The sequence below is a fragment of the Candoia aspera genome, chromosome 10, assembly GCF_035149785.1.
Source record: "Candoia aspera isolate rCanAsp1 chromosome 10, rCanAsp1.hap2, whole genome shotgun sequence".
Classification (NCBI taxonomy): domain Eukaryota; kingdom Metazoa; phylum Chordata; class Lepidosauria; order Squamata; family Boidae; genus Candoia; species Candoia aspera.
In genome coordinates this window covers 24,365,681-24,388,168 of record NC_086162.1, presented here as the reverse complement: position 1 = coordinate 24,388,168, position 22,488 = coordinate 24,365,681, and the positions used below count along the sequence as shown (strand labels likewise).

General features: G+C 51.8%; 2 protein-coding genes across 4 annotated transcripts; both read left to right on the top strand.

Annotated features, from left to right (window-relative positions):
- The first annotated feature begins 920 nt into the window (after positions 1-920).
- HNRNPL (heterogeneous nuclear ribonucleoprotein L) lies at positions 921-11,903 on the top strand. Its single transcript, XM_063311950.1, has 13 exons — positions 921-1,069; positions 2,605-2,723; positions 2,819-3,056; positions 3,479-3,566; positions 3,765-3,859; positions 4,489-4,561; positions 7,674-7,745; positions 7,829-8,109; positions 8,956-9,077; positions 9,170-9,371; positions 10,131-10,188; positions 10,389-10,484; positions 11,571-11,903. The coding sequence occupies exons 1-13, from the start codon at positions 932-934 to the stop codon at positions 11,627-11,629; spliced, it is 1,641 nt and encodes a 546-aa protein (XP_063168020.1). The 5' UTR covers positions 921-931; the 3' UTR covers positions 11,630-11,903.
- Positions 11,904-12,898: 995 nt separating this feature from the next.
- On the top strand, positions 12,899-22,308 carry ECH1 (enoyl-CoA hydratase 1). 3 transcript variants are annotated; one of them, XM_063312645.1, is made up of 10 exons: positions 12,899-12,960; positions 14,525-14,714; positions 15,008-15,096; positions 15,745-15,869; positions 15,953-16,001; positions 18,468-18,532; positions 18,904-18,974; positions 19,342-19,413; positions 20,416-20,566; positions 21,914-22,308. In XM_063312645.1, the coding sequence occupies exons 2-10, from the start codon at positions 14,566-14,568 to the stop codon at positions 22,016-22,018; spliced, it is 876 nt and encodes a 291-aa protein (XP_063168715.1). In that variant the 5' UTR covers positions 12,899-12,960; positions 14,525-14,565; the 3' UTR covers positions 22,019-22,308. The 3 variants fall into 3 exon arrangements, with proteins under 3 accessions (XP_063168715.1, XP_063168713.1, XP_063168714.1); XM_063312643.1 differs by having other exon boundaries at positions 12,954-13,055; XM_063312644.1 differs by lacking the exon at positions 12,899-12,960 and adding an exon at positions 13,711-13,890.
- The last annotated feature ends 180 nt before the right edge of the window (positions 22,309-22,488 follow it).

Here is a 22,488-nt window from a genome sequence, read left to right as displayed (position 1 = left end):
TGCATGCATCATCTTGGCCAAAGTTCAAGGCAGCTCCCATGATCCTTTGCAACCGAGCTGTCCTTCGACCAATCCCGGGGAGCCTTGGCCCAGATCCAGGCCTTTCCCATCAGCCTTTGCGTCCCCACCGGCTCGACGTAAAAGGGGGGAGGGCGGGGCTTCTCCTGGTTGAACGTTGAAAGACGACCGTTGGAGAATCCCCCCCCTTCCTTCTGGAACTGAGGCCTTATTGGTTCACAATAAGAAGAAGGACAGGGTTGGGACTGAAGTCACGTCTACCAATTAAAATAAAGATCGAGGGGCGCCGGTCCAATGGGTTTCAATAGAGAAGAGTGACGGGCACAAAACCAACCAATAAATTTAACCCCTTGGAGCGAACGCGTATCTCTAACAGGACCCAATCAGGGCGTTCATTTGAGATTTGGCGCAATCCGGATTCGAACGGCTGAGACGGACACTCTAAGCAGCCAATGGGATGTCAGGGTCAAACCGTAGCTTTTTAGGCGAGCCGACGGTTTTATGGAGAAGGAGGAGGGAACTTCATGAGGAGCAATGTGGTGGGGCGGGATGCCGCGCGGAGAGACGCCACTTTAACCCAATGAGTTTGAAGAAAGAGGGGACGGACGTTCCTGCTGGCCAACTGAGAAGGCCAAGACCCTTGATAAACAGAAGCGGGAGCGAATCATATCGGCAGGCGGGAGACAGCCGACCCTATGGCGGCGGAGGGCGGGACAAAGGTAGGTAAGGTACCGCCTCGACCCAATGAGAGCCTCGACGCCGCTGAGTGACGGCGGGCGAGCCCAATAGAGGCGTGCCTGAGGAGGGAGCGACGGTGGGTTGGTGTAGTGTGGGCGCCATGTCGCGGCGGCGGTGGCGAGGTTCCCAGAGCGGCGAAGGCGGCGGCGGCGGCGGCTCGGGACGCGGAGGGGACATGGTGAAGATGGCAGGCGGCGGCGGCGGCGGCTCCGGCCGTTACTACGGGGGCGGCCCTGAAGGCGGGCGCGCCCCGAAGCGCCAGAAAACGGAGAACGCGGATCACGGGCCGGGGGGAGCGGCCGGCGGAGGCGGGGTGAGAGCGGAGCCGGGCCGCGGAGGAAAGGCCCGGGGGAGAAGGGCGGAGCTGGGCGGGGGCGTCCCGGGGGGGAGCCAGACGGTCCGCCCTCCGCGCTGGGCCGCAACGCCCCTCCCCCCGCAGCGGGCATGGGGCTGCGGTCCCACGCGGGTGGGGCGTCGGGGCGATGGGCGTTCCTGGGGAGCGCAGGCGGGCAAGTCGCGCTGGAGCAGGGGGCCGCCGTGGAGCCTCCGTGGGTAGGCGCAGTCTCCCCGCCTGGGCGGGAGCGGGCCCCGCGAGCCAGTCTTCCTTCAGCGCTTAAAGCCGCCGATTTTCCTTGGGCTCTGAGCTGGGCGGCTGGGAGGGGAAAAGGGCAGCCGCCCTGTCCCGGGAGCGGGGCTTCCGCTTACAGAAGCAGCCCGCCCAGCCGCCTGCTTGGCTGAGGCCTCGCCGGACCTGGCCTGCGATGCCTTAAAATGGCAGCACTTCCCGGCCTTTCGCAGTCTAAGTCACAGCTGAAAGGCGTGCATGGCTACCTTATTATGACTACTGCAACTACCAGTGTTGTTGTTGTTGTTGTTGTTGTTACCACCCCATGGCGCCCAAAGCGTTTGCTGCCACAAGGAAGGGTTGGCCTCGATGGGCAGAAGGCTTGTGGCACTCAAGAGCTGCTTCTGGGGAGCAGACCCCAGGCAAGCTGTTGCTTTCACGCTCCCCGCTACAACTGCAGATAAAAGGTGAACCTAGTTACTGCTACTTGAGTCGCCTGTGGCTCGCTCAGCCTGCAGCGCCCAATTCCATCTGCTGTGCACGTTCTGCGGGCAGAGTAATTTCATCCTATTTAAGAGTCAGGACTTGCGGCCAAGGGCTCTTCCGGTACTCCTGCTGGAGAAAGTCGCTGCTTAACTGTCCTTTGAGTGTTTTAAACTGGGGCGTGTGCCTTTTGGCACTGGTTGCTGCAGCTGTCTGCTGGGCAGTATTGTTAACTCCACTGGATTCCACAATCGGGCCCGGAACGTCTAGATTGTGGGCTCAGGTTTACCGATGCTTAGGGTGGGCAGAGGTTTTTCTCACAGGGTATGTTCTTTTCCCTTGGGCAAGGGACATTAGCATAGAGCAAGGGGGGGGCTTTGAACACGAATTGGCCAAAGAAACCCATCTGCTGCTCTTTTAGCATAAGCTGAGACGAGAGTTGTGCCGGGTCCAGCCAACAGCCACTTCTGCTGTTGCTTCCCATCAACATATAAGGTCGGCTGTGTGATCAATGAGGCAGTGAGCAGCCATCAGGATTAATAGCCAAGGATAATCTTTTCCCTGCTGATTTTCCTAGTCTCGTTAAAAAAAAAAAATAGCTTAGCTACCTCTGATGACAGGGAATTCCATTTAACCGTATCCTGCTAGGTTAGCTCTTCTTCCATTAGAGCTGAATAGTATTGATTCAGCTGCTCCAGTTTGCAGTATCACAGAACACCCCTTCGTGAAAGAGCCTCCTCTGCTTTTGCACTAGAATGTTATTGATGGGAGTGTCAAATGACCTCATTTTTTTCTTGCAGGAGAACTATGATGATCCTCACAAACCGGCTGCTTCTCCTGTGGTCCACATCAGAGGTCTGATTGACGGTGTGGTGGAAGCTGATCTCGTGGAGGCTCTGCAAGAATTCGGCCCAATCAGGTGAGGAACGGGCAGCTAAAACATCCAGGGGGATATAATGGTGGAGTGCGCGTGTTCCAGTGACTTAGAGCTCTCTTTTTTCTCTCTGCCCCCAGCTACGTGGTGGTGATGCCCAAAAAGAGACAGGCTCTAGTAGAGTTTGAGGACATACTAGGAGCGTGCAATGCTGTGAATTATGCAGCTGACAATCAGATCTACATTGCTGGGCACCCGGCCTTTGTCAACTACTCCACCAGCCAGAAGATTTCACGCCCTGGTGACTCGGATGATTCTCGGGGAGTTAACAACGTTTTGCTCTTCACCATTCTGAACCCCATCTACTCCATTACAACGGTGCGTTATGAGGCTGCTTTTGTGTTGACCCAAATCTACACTGAGTACCTGAGGAGGTGGCAGTCCTGGTTTTCATTGGGCCTCCAAGTTTGCTTTAGACCCAGTCAGAAAGAGCTGATTGATGGTTAAGATAGTGTTGTCTGAACAGTTTGTGTGTGTGTGTATTTCAAATTTCTGTCACCCCCCCATCTCCCCCAAAGGGGGACTCTGGGTGGTTTACAACACAATAAATTCAAACCATAAAACATAGATTGCAATACAAAATACCATTATAATTGTATATAAGGTTTGCTTCTGGACTGCTGAAGGCGGGTCTGCCTCTCAATAGATGGTGCAGTTGAGGCCTCTGGAAGGCAGGGCTGCTGGGAGACTCACGGCTGTTCTTGTGACCTATGCTGACTTCTACGGTCTTTCCCTTGTAGGATGTCCTGTATACCATCTGCAACCCGTGTGGTCCAGTTCAGCGGATTGTTATCTTTAGAAAGAATGGGGTCCAGGCTATGGTGGAATATCCTTTTGTTTTTGATAGCTGAGACGAGCGAAGCGCTTGGCTGATATTTGTTCAGAACGGTCTTTCACATGGGCTGTGGGAGACTGAGCACTTTTGTGGCTAGAAAGCTGCTGTGTGAACAAAGAAGAAAGGCCAGTAGCTTGAAGAAAGTTGATTAGGAAACAACCAGTTAAAAGTTTCTTTAACTCTGCAAACATTTGATTCTGTGCAGAGTGCGCAGAGAGCAAAGGCTTCCCTGAATGGGGCCGACATTTACTCTGGCTGCTGTACTCTGAAGATTGAATACGCAAAGGTGAGTGAGGCTGCAGAAGAGGGGCAAAGCCATGCGTTGCACAGAGACATCTGTGGCATTCGGTAGCTGTCTGATGTTACTTCTTTGCATAAGATATCACTAATGGGTATGGGCATTACGTCATTAGTTGAAAAGTTGGGAAAACTATGGTCTGGTGCTTCTCCCGTGTTAAGTTGCAGAATGGCAGGAATTCCTGCCAGTAGGGCAGCTAATTTGTAAAATAAGTTACAGCAACACCGTTGCAGTGGCTGCCAGCAAAAACGACTCCTAGTGTGGCTGTTGCCAGCCAGAGATTTGTTTGATGTTGAACTTCAGTGCCCCCTAACCAGGAAAGAGGCTGCAAGTCCAGCATCCTTAATGGAAAGCAGGTCAAGGCTGGGCACATAGGAAAATTACATCTGCTCTGATAATAAACAGTTGTACCAACTGCCAGAGATTGTCAGCCAGTGTGGAATAGAGACAGTCAGTGGGGCTTGGCTCATGGTTGGTAAAATAAGCCGGTTGGGTCACTGTGTTGTGACAGCTCAGCAGCTGCGTAATAACATAGGGGAGGGACACGGCAGGGCTTCATTGCTTGCTCCTGTGATCCCCCCGTATTATTTTTGCACGTTTGTTTTTGCTCTGTTTAGCCCACTCGCCTGAATGTATTCAAGAACGACCAGGACACATGGGACTACACCAACCCCAACCTCAGTGGGCAAGGTAACCATGACAGACTGCTCTCAAGCTATACACAGACCCTTCCTTTTCCCGCTGAGTAGCACACTTCCTAAAGCTGATTTGTGTGATGTAATGCCATTTGCCTGCTGTCCAACATGATGCCCGGTTTTGGACCCCTGAAGGCCAGAGCAACAGCGCCTTGGCTTCAGCTACAGGGGGCTTCCTGAGTCTTATAAGACTCAAGGCAAGAGGGTGTCAAGAGTAGCAACAAGGGAATAGGGGTGGCTTTGCCTCCCCGATTGTGTCTGATCAGGTGTCTTCCGTACAGAATTCCCCTTCTTCGTGTTACGTCTCTAGTGCATGTGTGGATTGCAGCACTAGGAAGGCGGTGTTGCATTTGAGAGGGGAGTTGAAAAGCAGGCTGCACTAAGATTTCCTTTACAAGGGGCAATCTGGAATGGGTCTAGGGAGCTTTGAGCCCTGGGGGGCACGGGGATGGCTGCTCCCCTCTCTTTGGAAGCGGAGGTCTTGTGGAAAGCTCGAGGTGTCCTGCAGCCTTTGGCCCCTGTGTTGATCTAGCTATCTCATTTTTGTGGGTCTGTGTGTAAATATTACACTTCCACCATTCCATGGATGGGGCGGGGTGAAGGGAAAAATGCTTCTCTCATGCTCAAGGAAAACCTTTTCTGCGTGCAGGCTGTGGGACTTGGGGGGGGCTGCATAAGTCTTGGAGTCCTTTGATAAAGGGGTCTCCAGTGCCATTTCCTTGAACGGGAGTGTGAGGATGGGTCACCTCCATATGCTTCAGCTCAGTCTAAAGCTAGTTGGCAAGCCCTGCCTTGGCCTGTCCTCTTACTGCGCCCGTGCACGAAAAGGGACCCTCCCTTTGTTAGCTGGGCAGCCTTGCCTCTGCGCAAAATCAGCTTGAAGCAGGCTGCGCTGTTACAGCAGGCATTTTTTTAAGACTTGGCAGTTGAGTTGGTTGGTTCCATGGATGTAGAAGGCTCATCTGATGGCTCCAAACAAGCGTGGGGAGGTTGTTGGATGTGGGGGGGTCCGGCAGAGGTCCTTTTTGACCCCACCCTCACGGCGAAGCAAGCAATGGCATTACATGACTCGACATGAACATGACTCACTTTCTCCTCCAAGGTACATACTTAGGCGCTGTGCAGATTGGCAGTGGCTAAGTTGGCAGGGCTGGGCAGTTCAGAAGCTGCCTCCCGGCCCTCTGCCCTCAGGCTGGGCACCGAGGAGGTGCAATATCTGGCCTTTCCCCAGCTCTGAACAGATTCCCATATGACCCTGGGGAACCGTATGCAACTGCAGTGGAAGTTCTGAATTGCCTGTGATCTGCCTTCTGCTAGACACTCCTTAACACTACACAGTGTAGGAAAAAAAAAGTCAACCTTCCATTAGCTCTGCCTGGAGAAAACATGCAGCATCTTAAGTGTACCCGAAATGCAACAGATTGAGCTCATTTTCTAACATCGAGAACACAACACCGCGATCCAAGAGACATCTACAAGCACAGAGTGAGACAGAGAAAAAGAGAGAGAAAGACTCACCAGGCCACGACATGCTTACAAAACAAAACAAAACAAAAAAAAAGCCAAAAAAAAAAAACCTTGAACCCAAGAACGTAACACAGAAACTAGGAAAACACAGACCAGAGGGGTCTCAGACAGAGTGCACCAACGGTCTTGCCGGAGAACGGAGTAGATCCCCGAGACCTTTCAAGACATAAGAGGCTCTCCATGTCAACTTGGTTTGGTTTGGGGGGGCACGTATTACTCCTTTTCTTGCAGTCCTCGGCTGCCGACATTTATCAGCGCCAAGTGGAGACAGACAAAAACCCAAACAAACACCACCAAGTCCCCGAAGCCCCCAGCTCCCTAGAGCCTGGGGGCTCTTTCCGCTCCAGGGGCACTTGAGATCCAAGGCACACTCCATTAACAGAGGAGAGACACGCACACGGGAGACCTACACAGCCAGAAGCACCAAACCTGTTAACAGCACATGACAAAACATCAGGAGATGCAACACGGAAGGGACACTCATTATTACACCTTTGCTATGTCCTTTTTTCTTGATACCATCTGAAGACCAAAAAAAAAAAATCTGTGAGCCCTTTTTTGTTTGGTTTTTTTTTTTAATTTAATTGTGTCAGTTTCGTGCCTTTTGACGTGTATTTGACTCTGAAACCATGTAACGCAGGGTCGCAGTGTATGTTTGATGGGACGCCATCTTTCAGAACTGTGCTTACACTGTTGAAGCGTCCAATGGTAAGAGAAATGCAGAATATATATGTGACAAGGGACATTGTACTGTAAACTCCTGCTGTAAGTAGCCTTTTTCAATCTTTGTAATGACTATTGAAATAAACTGCGAAACACTCCTTTTTTAAAGAAAGAAAGAAAATTGTATGAATTGCTTAAATTCTTCTGTCTTGTATACCGATTTATGTTTTAACTGGACAACTGCTGTTTTTGCTTTGCTTTGCCATCTTCTTCTTGGTCTTGTTTAATCCTTTTAGCTCTGCTAGAGGTGGGGAGTGGGCTGGCAAAGAATTTTGTTTTGTCTTTTTTTCCTGTTGCCCTAATGTTTGAGTTGGTCATGAAATTGGCTTCCACTGATCCTTTTTTTTTTTTTTTTTTTTTACCCTTCCCTGCCACATTGTTAAATTTCTGGAGGAAAGTGAGCAAACTAAAATAGGATTGAGCACATCTTGGCTAGGCCAGATAGATTGTTGAGAATAATGCTTGGAATCCTAGCATTATTCTAGTTTGTCCGATGAGCTGCTTAAATGGCCGAAAGAGAGAGATCAGAGCTATTACGTTCAAGGTAGTGTCGTGATCTACCACAAATGGCCTCTTCCAGCACTGCCCTGACTGTATAGAAGGGGCAATCAGGGTAGACCGGGAGGAGAGAGGGTCGTATGTTGTGCCCCTGAAAAGGAGGTGTTTTTTTTTTAATTCCCCCTGTTCTCCCGTGGTGGAAAAGAGACCTATTCTGAGGATGCTGGAGTTTTTAATATGGAGAATGCCACAGGGTGGCCTCGTGGCCTAACCGAGGTCTCCCAACATCCAGGTATGCCCCAGAAATCGAGGTGACTGAGCTGTTCCTAGATGTTTCTGACATTGGTCTCCTTTTGCAGGGGAGCCGGGCGGGAATCCTAACAAGCGCCAGAGGCAGCCTCCTCTCCTCGGGGACCATCCTGCTGAATACGGTGAGGCACTGTCTGAGTGGTGGCTTCTCTGGCCCTGGTCCAGCTTTGCCCTTCTGTTTGCTGACCTTTGCTTCCTCTTTCAGGAGGACCCCATGGGGGCTATCACGGCCACTATCATGACGAAGGGTACGGCCCTCCTTCTCCTCACTATGAAGGGAGGCGGATGGGCCCGCCCGTGGGTGGCCGCCACAGGGGACCAAGCCGCTATGGGCCTCAATACGGGCACCCCCCTCCTCCGCCACCCCCTCCGGAGTATGGCCCCCACGCTGACAGCCCCGTTTTGATGGTGTATGGCTTGGACCAGTCTAAGATGAATTGTGACCGCGTATTCAATGTCTTCTGCCTCTATGGAAACGTGGAGAAGGTGAGCTGCTGAGGGACCCGGTGGATCCAATGGTGGCAGAGCCTGAGGTGTTCTGGAAGTGGCAGCTGGAATGGGCCCTATTGGTCGTCAGTGGTTCCTCTTGAGGGCAGGTCTCTCCTGCTTGCTTCACAGCAGCAGCTCTGAAACACCTTCCCATTAGCAGCCAGTCCCACAATATTTTCTGCTTGCTTCAGGGACCTTTGGGCAAGTTGCTGTTGGGCCCCTTCTGTCCATTGCTTGAAAAACCCAAGTACTCCCTCTGGCTGCCGGCTGTCTCTTGAGCCCCATCCAGATCTGCCAGTGCTCCGTCCTGAAACCAGATGTGTGATTTGACCCTTAGGAAAATGGAGGCGACAAGTCACAGGAGTCTCTCAGGGCAACAAAAGTCAAAGGCCTCCTTAGGGAAGGAGTAGAATTCTTAGTAAGGTTGGAAGTCTGCATTCTGCCTGCCTTACCGCCTGTGAAAATCAGACTAGACCTTTAAGTACTATGGCTCCAGAGAGTCTGGAGTCTTCACTTCTTTGGAAACGGGTTTGGTTGAAAAGGCAGGCTGATGCTATGCTGGGAAAACTTGTTCTTGCATTCACTTAAGTGTGGGCTTAGACAACCAGTTGTGAAAGGCAAGATGGGCATGAGATTGAGGCCTGGAGAGTCTGGTTGGAGGGTGGTATACACAGGGAAGTCATTTTGAGTGCAGAGAATGGCTGCTGTTTTGATCAGGTGTTTATAAAACAATCCCTATTAAAATGGACACAGGTGTGTACTCATACCCGGGATGGGGGCTGCTTTTGAAAACAATCTGCTTTTGCCTTTTTTCGTGGTTGAACAAAGGGATGCCTTTTTCAGGTGAAGTTCATGAAAAGCAAGCCTGGAGCGGCCATGGTGGAGATGGCAGATGGCTATGCGGTGGACCGAGCAATCACCCACCTCAACAATAACTTCATGTTCGATCAGAAGTTGAACGTGTGGTGAGTGCCATCTGGAGGACCCGCAGACCCTCTTGAATCTGCGTCAACAGCAGGAGTGCGCCACTGAACGCCATTTCTTGGTTTGTCTGCAGCGTGTCGAAGCAGCAGGCCATCATGCCCGGCCAGTCTTACGGCCTTGAGGACGGCTCCTGCAGCTACAAAGATTTCAGCGGCTCTCGGAACAATCGGTTTTCAACCCCTGAGCAAGCGGCCAAGAACCGAATCCAGCATCCCAGCAACGTGCTCCATTTCTTCAATGCACCTCTGGAAGTGACGGAGGATAACTTTTACGAGGTAAGAACTTTGAGGTGGGGCAGCCTCAGCCTGCTTGGCCATAAGAAGGGGAAAATAATTCAGCAGACGGTTTAGGAAGAATCAGGACAAGCAAAACGTGCTGCCATTACTGTCTGCCATGATGATGACGTTATTGGATTTCGACAGCATCCACTCCCAGTGGCTCTGTGCAGCTCACATCTTTAAAAGTAAGAAATGGTAACACTAAAGAAAAAAGAACGTATGTCTGGATACGATGATAGCAGAGCCTCTGGTGTGTGCCTGGAAGCGGCAACTAGAATGGACCCAGGTAAGCGCCCTTGCTGGTTCGTCCCATTGGCGAATCTCTGGATCCTGAGCCTGGATATGAGCTGCTCTTTATTTGGCCTCACAAGGGGACAATGAATTCATGTTGATTTTTGACAGAAGTGATACACGAAGAGGCTGTGAAGTGGTGCTAAAAAGCACTTGACCAAAAATAACAAACACCAGTTGTTGCTTGTTCAGTATTTTTCCGCTGAGTAAAACGTTTGAATGAGCTATTTGGCTATAGGATATTTAGTAGCAGCTCCTTGTTTTGCTTCTACCAATACATTTTCAACATAGCACCAAAAATACGTAAAACACTGTTCAGCAATGGCTGAAAATTGTATGGAAAAGCAGTAACGTCTCTGGGAACAGAACTCGACTATTCAAGATGAGCATCGTAAAGCATACATTAGCATGGTTAGGGTAGCGGCATAACGCTCCTGTCACATGTAGCATCTTTTCCCCCGTCAGATTTGCGATGAGCTGGGGGTGAAGAGACCGGCGTCAGTCAAGGTGTTTTCAGGAAAAAGTAAGTATCCCGCTGCGGAGACCTGTCTTGGGAATGCTGCTCCTCGGAAGGCGGGAATTGAGGGGGATGCCTGCGCTGTTCTGGGGCAGCAGAGAGGATGGGTGTGATTGGAGCCGGAGTCCGCCCCTCAGAGCTTGCCTGCCTCTGCTCAGTGGAGGCGGTCCTGCACCAGCCTAACCTGTATCTTGATACGCCTGCAGGTGAAAGGAGCTCGTCGGGCCTGCTGGAGTGGGAAACCAAAGGGGATGCGCTGGAAACTCTGGCTTTCCTCAACCACTATCAGATGAAAAACCCAAGTAAGCCCCTCAGGGTGCGGGGGGGGCACAGTGCGGGTTTGCATGTTGTGTTTTCTAGAGGCTGAAGAAGCGGGCCTGGTGATGACAGTAGGATTTGGGAATCTCCCTGCCATTTTCCCTTCGTCTGTTTGTTTGTTTGTTTTTACTGGTAGAAAAAGGCAAGCTAATAGGTCCTAAACATTGACAGAGTTTTGACCCTGTTGGAGACCCTGCGGGTAGATCTGCATTGCTACCTCTGCCGAACTGTTGCAGGTTGGAAGGAAAAAGCAGCTACTGGCACAAGCACATTCTGAATTAGGTCTCGGTGTTTATAATTGGTAATGAATGTGAAGTGAACTTGGGGGTTGGCGTTCTAAACCCTCCTTTCAGAGTTAGCATCATCCCTGCAGTCAACATCAAAATTGTACAGGTAGTCCTCTGCCCTGTTTAGTGTTCAAACTGAAGACAGTGCAGAAAAAGTAGCTTTACGACCAGTCCTTGCGCTCACCGACAGTTGCAGTGTCCCTGCGATCAGGTGATGGCAATTCGAGCACTTTGCATCTGGCGGGCATTTACAGACATTGCAGCATCCCATGGTCACATGATTGCCATTTGCAAGTCGAGGTAACGTGACATCACACTTCGTTATGTTTCATGTAACGACCACGTCCCTTAGCAATGGAGTTGCCGATCCCAGTTGTGGTCATTAAGTGAGGACTCCCTGTATTGAGAACTGAGGTCAGATGGGTGTTGCCTGTCTGAAGAGATGTGCAACCTGCAGTCCCCTGAACATTTGTGTGTGGTCTCCAGAGTTGTGTTGTAATTATTACCACGAAAAGGGGATTATCACTAAACACTAGAGTAGTAAAATATATCTGAAGTGATTTACATTTAAATCCGGATTATGTGAAGTTTAGCTCTTGTCTTGGCTATTTGAGGGCTGAGTGAGGCCATCAGCCCGAAATGGATCACAGTGGGAGATGTCAAAATTGAGACGTACTTCTTTTTTGTCTGGCTGCTGCTGATGACACAGGATGCCCCATCTGTTTCTGTTATCAGAGTAAATAAAGTTGAGGCGACTCATAAATATGTCTGGCTTTCTCCTAGATGGGCCGTATCCCTACACACTGAAACTCTGCTTCTCAACTGCTCAGCACGCTTCCTAATTTCTCTTTGGTTCCTGACACAGAAGACTGCTCCGTTAACTTTCTTGTGTGTGATTTTTTGTTTCTTTTTGGCAAAGTTCCAGTGTCTTCTTATTTTAAACACAAGCTTAATTAGAGGCTGCCTGCAGCTATGTCAGCTGGAAAGAGAAGTCCTGTGGCATTCAGATGACATCTAATTTTAAAGCTATTGTACATGTGGTATGTTTTTCCCCCATTCATACAGTGTGCTGCCTGTGCTAGTTGGCACATTTAATAAAGCTGTTTGGAAAATAAATTGTTGTAAAAACTGGTCTGGTAATGTCCTTGGGACGTTTTTGTAGAAGACAGGAGTGTCCAGTGTCATTTTTTAAAATGGAATTAAGTTAGTTTGGGGTGCCTTGCCTTGGTTCCATGGAAGACCAGGCTAAATTAAAAGGGGGGCTACTGTTCAACCATAATTCTGTGCAGACCTTCCATTCCTTTCCCTGGCTTTCTTGTATGATGCTGGGTGGCTTTATAATTTAACTAGAATAGGGAGCAGGGAGATAGCGCTAAAATCTGTGTTACACTGTCCCGCAGCCTGCAACACTCTACAGTCTTCACACTTCAGTTTTCTTAGGCTTCTAAGTGCGCACGTGTTTAACATTTCAGGTCAAGCATAATTAAAAAAAACACACACACGCACCGGCTTCCCTCAAGACCAATACAATTCAAAAATTTCGGAAACCACCACCTCGTGGGTGGCTGAGAGCTGCCGTCTCTACGCCGGAAGCCCGCTTATATGCCGGCTGAGGGGAGAAGATAAAAACGCTTCCAAGAGGGGGGGGCTGCGGCTGCCGCTCCTGGGTCTTGCCTGAAGGTCCTTCCGAAGGGCTGCCGAACGGCCGCCCCTTCATCTCCCAGGGCGAGGCCGCGGCGTGCGTTCTTCTGGGACGTGGCCCTGCTGCCTCGACTGAGTGTGCAGTGATCGAGGGGGCTAGAACTGTTACTGAACCTCGGGGACTTCTAGATGCGGGGACTTCAGTTCCCAGAATTCCCAGGCTGGCTGGGGAATTCTGGGAACTGAAGTCCCCGCATCTAAAAGTCCCCGAGGTTCGCAAACGCGAGTTCGAAGGGCGATCCGCGAGCCCGCCTGCGCCTTCGAGGCGGACGGCGACTCCCAGCAGGCCCCCTCCCGGCCATGCGGCGAGGGCTGCGCGCAGACGCTCCTCGCCGTCCCCGCCCGAGCGCGCCCTTTCGGCCAGGAGGGGGCGGCCGAGAGCGGCGCCCGACCCGTCCGGCCATAGAGGGGGAGGGCAGAAGGCGCTCCTCCCTCCGGAGAGGCGGAGCCCGTCTAGCCCGGCCACTCACTGGTAGGTCAGCCGCTTCCCCTGGCCCACGGTCGGAGAGCGGGATCCCATGGCGGCGGCGGCGGCGGCGCGCGTCGTCGGGGGGCTGCTGCGGAGGCGTGAGTGGGCCGTCTCCCCCCCTCCCCAGTCCCCCCGTCGCCCCTTCCCTCCGCTGTGAGCCGCCGACTCCCCCCGCCGGCGTCTCAGCGCCCCCCGCTTCCCTTCCCGACCCCCTCCTAACGCCGACTCGCCCCGCCCGACCCCCCCAGCCGCGCAAGCTCCCAGGGCGTTGGACTTCAGCGCCCATCGTCCTCGGCCGGCTGGGGAAAAGCAGGCTCGCTCTGGAGGGGCCCGTCGTGGGGGGGCCGGGGGGCAGACGCGCCCCCCTCGCCGGGCGCCCTGCGGGGCTTGCCGGGGGTTGCGGGAGCGGGTCGCCCCCGTCTGCCCCGCGGCCCTTCAGCGGCGGGGGGGCGACGAGGAGGGGGCCCCGCCCCGTCCTTTGCCCCCCCGCCCCCCGCGAGAGCCTGCCCCGGGCTCGTCGCCCCACCGGACCCCCGGCCAGGCGGCTTTGGCCCGCCCGCCGACTCCCTCTGGCCGCGCGCCCGGAGAGTGCCGCGGTGGACCTCCGGCGCCTGCAAGCCGGGGGAGGCAGGGGGAGGCAGGGCAATCGGCTGGGCTCGGGAGCGGTGAGGACCCCTGGCAGCTCCTCCTTCGCCAGAAGCTCTTTGCCGTCCTGCAGAGAAAGGCCACCTGATTCTCGCCAGGGGCAAACAGATCTCTTGCCCAGGAACTTTGGAGTTGGGCTGGAGAGTTCCTCAGTTTCTAGGCGTGGAGTTTGCCCACCTCTCCTTTGGGGTGTTCCAACCACGGCAGTTCATTTTCCCGTGATTCCAGGTAGTTCTAGGTACTGCCAAGGAAAAAGAAGGGCGTCTTGAGAAGCAGGAAGGTACGCAGGTCCCGTCATGTTCCCGTGGAGAATCTTGGCAAAGCAGCCGAAGCTTTGGGATTCATTAAGCCTCCCGGGGAGCTTCTGTGGCTGAGCAGGGGGGAGAGGGGCCTGGCTAGAGCCAAGGCTTAGAGGCGGGGAGGGGGCTTCATACGACCGTCGCGTTAAGTCAGGCCTCTAACGCTTGACGTCTGAGTTTCGGGCAGCCCCTCTGGAGTCACCAGGGACTTAAAGTTTGTCCGTTTGTTTATTACACAATTCAGAGGTTGCCTGAACCCTAATGATCCCGGGTGGCAAATAATACAACAGTAGAAAAGAAGCCAGGAGCATACCAAGGACAGATACATGAACGAAACATCCATCCAACCGAGGCGCAGCCATCATCCTGCCCCAAAGCCTGGGAGGAGGGCCAAGTCTTCAGAAGCTTCCTGAACGTGGAGCCCTCTGGATCTCTGGGGGGAGGCCTTTCCAGAGGTCCCACAGATGACACCGCTTACTTGAAGGCACCCACAGCTCTGCCCAGTCTCACCCTTCTGCCTGCACGCGCGGACCTTATGGCCGAGCCCAGATGGTTTCCCCCGAGAATTCCCATTCCGGGCAGAGCTCTGCCCACCGCTGCTAATAGCCCCTTTCTCCTCCCAGATCTCTCAGGTCGTCCTGCTTCCTGTCGTGGTTTCAGGATCATGGCATCAAAGCTGCAGCAGCAACAGCAGCAGTTCAATTCCTTGCCCAGCTATGAGACCTTGAAGTTGGAACGGGTGCGTGGGAAAGTGCTGCATGTGGAGCTCAACCGTCCCGAGAAAAGGAATGCCATGAACGTAGCCTTTTGGAGGTAGCGGGGAATCATGTTTCACTTGTGCACCTGGTGGTGGAAGTCAAAGCACTTGGCTTTGCTTTTAACATGCAGTCATTCGCACGTGCTGAAGTAGCCAGACTAAAAAGGGGATGCTGCTTTTTTATGTGGCTGCCTCAGGGCGGATTAAGTCAGGGTTGCGCTGCCCTGTCGGCCCTGTGCCTCCAGTCATCACACTCATTCAAGTGTATCTGCGAGAAATCTAAGCTAGCTTGCCTGCAGCCTCAGTTCTCCAAGCATCTCAGCCCCCCATGGTCTGCTCTTTTTTGTAGAGAGATGGTCGAGTGCTTCAACAAGATTGCCCAGGACTCGGAATGCCACGTGGTGGTGATATCGGGCGCTGGGAAAATGTTTACTTCAGGTAGGAAGAAAAGAGGCCTTGTGGCCGACGAGTCCTTGTCTCTAGATCAGGAAAGTCTAGCAAGGGCCCGGCCGGTGTAGACCTGGCTTCTTGGAATCTTTTTGCTAGATAGGATTCCGTATCAAACGTTCAGCGCTGCCAGATTCAGAGTTCTTTCACACAGGATGCTGGAAGTCACGCGAAGTCCCTTTTGGCTTAGCGCTGCACGTTGGGAAAGCCCACCCTTGCAGTTTATACTGTAAATCTTGGTTTAGGGCAGGCTTGCCTGGCCCCCTTCCAAAGGTTCCCGAGTGGGAAGGAGTTCTGAAACGGGGGTACTTTCAACACCTGCAAGATAAGGTGGTAATTTTGCTCATGCTGCTGAGTCCAGCAAGTGGCAAAATGGGATCCAAAATGTTGATCCCACCGGCTTTGGAGAGAACTCCAGGGCCAGATGGTCTCCAGGCCTCACGTTTGCAGCCTTGTTTTCAGGAGTTAAATAATGCATTTAAATAAAGTAGCCCAATTAAATAAAGTAGCCCACTGTGGCTTAGTCAGCTGAAGGGAGCCAGGCAAACCATGGCCTAGAAGGAATGGGCGGGTGTTAAACTGTTGAGCCTGGAAAGGCCACAGCCATTCCTGTTGCTCTTCATCCCTGCCCTTCTACAGGCATTGACCTCATGGACATGGGCAGTGTTTTCCTGATGGCAGAAGGTGACGACATGGCCCGGAAAGCATGGAACATCCGCAAGAAGATCCGAGACTATCAGGAGTCGTTCACAGTCCTGGAGAAGGTGCCTGGGCGGAGGGACTGTAGTGGGGCAGGGGTGCCAACAAATCACTTCCACCCCCGGCTAATGGCGTTTCTGCTTTTCAGTGTCCAAAACCCATTATTGCTGCCATTCATGGGGGCTGCATCGGAGGAGGTAAGCCCCATAACTCACACGTGGCTGAACCTGTCACTTGATACCCCATCAGTTCCTGGAATTGGGTTATCAATAATCGGCACCCTGGGCTAATTTTTTGTTAACGTACCAGTGCTCACCCCACAACTGTGGATTTCCATTAAAGCAGGTTTTCTCCACCAGGGTTCCGTGGCACCCTCTGGTTCCCCAAGAGGTCACTAGGGGTTCCCTGGGAGATCATGATTTATTTAAAAACCATTGCCTGGGCTGACGCAGCAACTGCACTGAATGTGTACTAAGCTCACAGGCTGGGTTTCCACAATACGTTTCCACATTACACTGAGTCACTAACGCCGTCTTAGTCTCGTCCTGATATCAGGATCCACCTTGGTTTTCATGAACTAGAGATCCTTTCCTTCTTCCACAAGACCACCATTTTACATCAGGCAGCACAACTAATCATGAGACCCACTGTGGCTCTGTCCTGCTTGGACATGATGCCTTTTGGCTTTATCTTAACATGTTGCAGGAATGCAGCCATTGGGATCTGTAAACCAGGCGTTAGAGTTTAGGGCAGGGTTTCTCCACCAGGCTTCCGCGAGAGGTCACTGGGGGTTCCCTGGGAGATCACAATTTATTTAAAAAATTATTTCAAATTTGGGCAAGTTCACGTGAAAGAGGCAAGTTTCATTCTCGTATTTTCAGTTTAAGAACACTGTTCATGCCTATTGACAGGCCTACCCATGAAACAAATACAATGATTTTGTAACTCCTGGCCTCTCTTTGAGCCTGGATGTGCAGGGGCTCCCCGAGGCCTGGAACATATTTCAAGGGTTCCTCCAGGGTCAGAAGGTCGAAAAATGCTGAGTTAGAGTGGCGTTGTGGATGTAGAAAAAAGAGGAAAGGATGAACGTTAGCAAATGATACTCCTTGCAGAATTAAAGGTATCGAGTTGTGTAACAGAGTGGGTAACCTTTGCATGGCTGAGTCCACCCAGAGGTGTCCATACAGATGAAGTTCAAAGAATGCAAGATGAGTGGCCGGGGCCATGTGCAGTATATGTAAAAGATGAGGGGAGTTTAACAGTATGATCCTGGCCACCATCTTGACTTTTTTAACCCCTCCCCAAGCACACTGGCATTAATAGTTTTGGAGGTGAGGGGTCAAGGACTTTGGTTCACAAAGATGGGAGGGGTATATCATCCCCTCTTTGTTTTCCCCTGCTTTTTAAGGGTAGGCAGTTGGTTGTTTTAAGCACAGAATGTGTTCTGAAGACCTTGACATGCATTTCCCATGCCAGCATGGTGAGAAACGAAAATGTGCTGATTTAGTTTTTTCCTAGTAGGCTTAGTGTGATTGTGTAGAAATTATATCAATAAATAAATGATGCATGATGCAGCAGATCAGAGGTCTCTTGAGCTATTGATGGTTTTTCCAAGAATTGGCATACAGTTTTTAAGTGATGATTCAGAACAGGAATGGGCAGCTTCTGTCAACTGGCAGCATGTCGAGGGTTGCCCTCCCAAAGAGGGTGGGCCAGGAGCTGGTTTGGGAGGGGGTTCAGGTGTTTAAGAGCAGAAAGGGAGGGTATAAGCCTCTGCAGGATTTGAGGCACCCATTTTGCCCCCTAAACTGATCCCGAGGAACTCACAGGCCCCCATAAAGCAAAATGAATTTTCCAGCACTGGCAAGTTGCGTGAGTCGGCTCGGGAAACTGCAAATTCTGCAACTTTGTTTTTCTGTTTGATTGTTTTTATTATTGTTAGCCGCCCAGAGTCACTGGTTTGAGATGGGCAGCTATATAAATTGGATAAATAAAAAAAAAAAACTTTTGAATTACAGAAATGAAACAGCATGATCTTGCTTTGCACAAGGGTCTTTCACCTGGTTAAACTGATCCAATAACTGTGTTACTTAATTCATGAAGCTGCATCTTTACCTCTTTGCTGAGAAGCACAGGCAAACTCTGGGAATGCTATGGGATTTCTGCGTCAGCCTGGATAGGGTTCTGCTGTCACGTAGTCTCTGCGTAAAAACAGGGAGTTCTGGAAGGGAGAGGACGCTGTCTTCCTGGCTGATGCCTCAGCCGTGTTGCCATTTTTTTCCTGCCCATGGAAAAAGGGAACATTCTCTCCTAGACTACAAGATTACAAACTAAGACTATCTCTTAGCCTAGCCATCGATCTTAGCTGTTTAAAAGGTACTTTTGAAAAAGCTAATGCACTGCAGGCCGGTCTCCTTGGATGTTGCAGCCCTATGGGGCATTGAGTCTCTTTCCATGAATCACCAATATGGGCTGTTGCACCCCCTGGCTCCCTGGGGGTGGCCAGCGGACCAATAACACAGGATCTTGCTTGAAGCCGGGTCAGGTAGACTCTAGGATGGGAGTCTGGCCCCTCCTTCAGTTTAGCTGCTGTAGCGGAAGAAAGGTGGGATAGAAAAGTGGAAAGCCCATTAAACTAGACTGTTCATCTTGTCCCTTTGTAGGCGTGGATCTCATTTCGGCCTGCGATATCCGCTACTGTACCCAAGATGCTTGGTTCCAGGTTAAGGTGGGTTCTCAGTGACACATTTTTGCCCTAGAAACATCTGCTTAAGAAGCATCAGCGATGCTAACAAAGCACAATATACTCCCTTCCTTGGTCTCTGTCTCTCTCTGGGCTGCTCTTCCACTCTCTCATACATGCATGCACACACATGCACAAATACACATGCGCGTGTTTATTTCGGTCCGTGGGCTTGCCAGCCGTGGGTTCACACGGGGGAAAAATGACCAACTTCTTCCTTCGTACTTGCATTGCAAAGTTGCACCCAAGTATTTAAGACACGTGATATCTCATTGCCCATACCGTCCTTCTGAGCAGATCTCAGCTCAGTGGATGCCCCTGCCCAACCAGCCTTCTCCCCGTTCCTCTTTCTTCAGGAAGTGGACCTTGGGCTGGCAGCCGACGTTGGCACGCTGCAGCGTTTGCCACGGATCATTGGGAATCGAAGGTGAGGGCTTCGCTCTCTTCCAGCTCGGCGCCCTTCCTCACTTTGCGAAAAAGGGACCGCGGCTTCCCCTGCTTTGGAAAGGGGCAGCTTTGAGTCAACCTCTGCTTGGAGAGAGCCAGGAACGCCCAGCCTGTAGTTTGCTCAGACGGGCGGGGTCTGAGGTTTGGGAGGTAACAGGAGCCCCCCTGAACCGCTCCTCAAGTATCGAGGGAAGCCGGCCATGGTGTCAAAGGTCGATTCCCCAAATGCTGTCCGGGGGCTGGTCAGACAGTTGGCCCCCAAGAGCTCCTTCTGCCCCCGCAAAGCCTGCCTGCCCTTCGTGATGGAGACCTCTCTGAACCCCGCTGCTGATGTGCTCTCTCTCCAGCCTCGTGAACGAGCTGGCTTTCACTGCCAGGAAGCTGATGGCCCCGGAGGCGGAGAGCTGCGGCCTCGTCAGGTGAGTCTGTCTCGAAGCCGAGGACGGGGGCTGCCGAAGTTCCCAATCCTGTGTGTCCACTCAGAGCCTCCTTGTCGGAACCAGCCGCCTGATTTCCCATCTCGCTGAGGGAGGAAACTGGAAAGCGTGTTCTCAAATAGAATGAGGACCGTTAAACAGAACATGCGCCAGTCTCCCTTTTAAGCAAAGTGCTAAAATCCTGGCTCTGTTCACATGCCTGATCTGACCGTGTCGGCTCGGCATTATCACCCCGTCCCCAGCGTGGCCCCTTCTCTCCCTATAGATAGTAACGTGGCCCCCAGATGCCAAATGGCCAAGAACTCTGCCCTCTGTAACTGCAGATGCACCACAGGGCCCTTTCTAGTAGCCCCCATCGTAAAAAAAACGAAACACCAAATATTACCTGAGGTTTCCTGCCCCCTTGCAAAAGACCCCCCCACACACACCTCAAATCGAGCTCAGTCCGGCTAATTCCATGGACACATCCAGAGAACTGGTTTGCCTTGCATTCTCCCAAGATTGCCTTGGACTTCCCTGTCTAATCAGTAGCCCCTGCGATTTCCTGGCAGTTTTCTCATCCAGGAATTAACCAGGTGTAACCCCTGCTTAGCTTTCAAGACCAGGCAAGGTTGGGTGAGTGCTGTCATCTGCTGAAACTTCTGCGATCAGGGGACGTGCATTAATTTCATCAGCTTTGCTGGCTGGGGAATTCCAGGAGTTGAAGTCCACATCTCTTACAGTTGCTAAGGTTGAGCAACTCCGAGCTAGATTGTCAAGCGAGTTTGTAAGGTTTTTTTCCAACTCCCTTTTGGACTGAAAAAGAAAAGTAGGGTTGTCTGATCCCTAATGCCGCCATTTCCCTGCCTGGGGCCTTCCGGGTGCATTAGAACGCCATTCCCTTGAAACCCCCAAATACAACACGTGCATTCTTGGGCCGGAGGAAGCTGCCCAAATCTCAGAAATTCCTCTGGCTCGGGGTACATCGTTCTCTTCCTCCCTCAGCCGTGTGTTCCGGGACCAGGAGTCCATGCTGCAGAGCGCCTTTGATCTGGCCACCGAAATTGCCAGCAAGAGCCCAATCGCTGTGCAAGGTACCAAAATCAACCTTGTTTACTCCAGAGACCATTCAGTGCCCGAAGGCTTGAAGTACATGGTGAGTGGTGGTCATCTTAATACCAGGAGCTTGTGGTTTGCAAGTAATAGCTGGAGTGTTGCTTGCTGAGAAGGTGGAGGATTTTGAGCCACTGGGGCTGCTGCATTCTAGTCACGACTCAGCCCGGTGCTGCCTTGGAGTGGTTAGGTGGGCCAACTTGAAGTGTAATCAGAAAAAGAAATCTCTTGATGATATAGGTAGTCCTTGCTTAATAACCATTTGTTTAGTGACAGTTTGGACTTATGACAGCGCTGAAAAAAGGACTTACAACCAGTCCTCACACTTAATGGCTATCACAGCATCCCCACGGTCATGTGATCACGGTTTGGGCGCTTGGCAACCGGTTCACATTTATGACCGTCACAGCATCCTGTGGTCACGCAATTGCCGTTTTCAACCTTCCTGGCTGGCTTCTGGCAAGCAAAATCAGTGGGGAACCATGTCATTCATTTAACAACCACATGGTTTGTTTAACAACAACTTCAAAAAAGGTTGTAAAATTGGGTTGGATTAGCTTAATGGCGGCTTCACTTAGCAACCAGAATTCCGGTCCCAGTTGTGGGTGTTAAACGAGGACTACCTTGAATTAAAGCGTTTTCCCCCTCTCTGACCAAAAATTGCAGCATGTTGCTGGAAAACATTCATTGGCATTTGTGTCTCATCATGAGGGCTTGCAACCTGGTGCTTTTTGCTAAAAATTGCCGGCAGTAGCTCGTTTGGAAAAGCCACTGTTAGGAGCATTGCAAGCCAGACATAGTCCTGATGGTGACAGGAGGCTGGCAGGAACTACCAGCAGCAGCCTTGAACATCAGCAGGTTGGAAAGGAGTGGGCAGGATTCAGAGTGGCCAGCACTATCCAAAATGGCGAGTAGGCGCTGTTGGGGGGTGGAACTGGGGTCCCTGCGTTCAGCTATCTCTGACACATCTGTCTCTCTTACTTTATTTAGAAAATGTACGGGGCCACCTCTGCTAAGTAAATAACCGGGCTAGCAGCCCATTTGTAAGAGGGAGAAAACAGCATTTAAAATCCTCTATAACCCAAACCAAAAAATGCCAAGAAAAATATTCATTGTGCCATCATCAAAGCACCGCATAACTAACTCGCCGGTGCTTACGTTTGGCTCCACTGGCTTCCGGGCCCCGACGCCTGGGGGCGCAATGCTGGTTCTCACGGCCTCGCAGAAGGCCCAGGGGTTGGGGCTTTGCGGATGTCAGGGAAGAGGCCATTCCTAGGGCAGGGCTGAGATGCGGGAGCAACACGCGCCCTGGAAGATTCCCGGGAAAGCAAGCGAGAGTGGCTTTCTGCAACTCCCACCTGCATTCTGACGCTCCTCGTCCCTTCCTCAGGCCACCTGGAACATGAGCATGCTGCAGACCGAAGACATCATCAAGTCCGCCCAGGCTGTCATGGAGAAGAAGACCCCCAAGCAGGTGGTCTATTCCAAGCTGTAGATGGCAGCCAGTGCCCGACCCAACCAGAAGGGTCCCTTTCCTGCTCTGCAGGGGCTAAGCCTGGATCCCGGGACACCACGAGGCAGCCGGAGCGAGTGCCTTTGAATCACGCCACCGCCTGTCCGTCCCTTCCGGCCCACATGGCAACTTTTTAGGGGTGTTGGGAAGCGACACCCGTTCGAAACGGGGTGCTTTCCCCAGGCGTGCAGGTTAGCAGCAGAAGAATGTATTAATGTTAAACCGACGCTGAAACCTGATTTTAGCAAAGATTAAATACTGTTTTAATTATGCGGCAGTGCCTTCCTTGGATCTTTATTTTGTTGCTTATGTATCAACTGCTGTTTCCACAGAGCCCAACGCCACGCTTACTACTATTTTTTTTTAAGGGTTCGGTCATGAATTTATAATGCGATGGAAGGTCATCCAGAAAAGGAAAGAAATGGGAAACGGCGCTTCTTTTCCACTGCAGA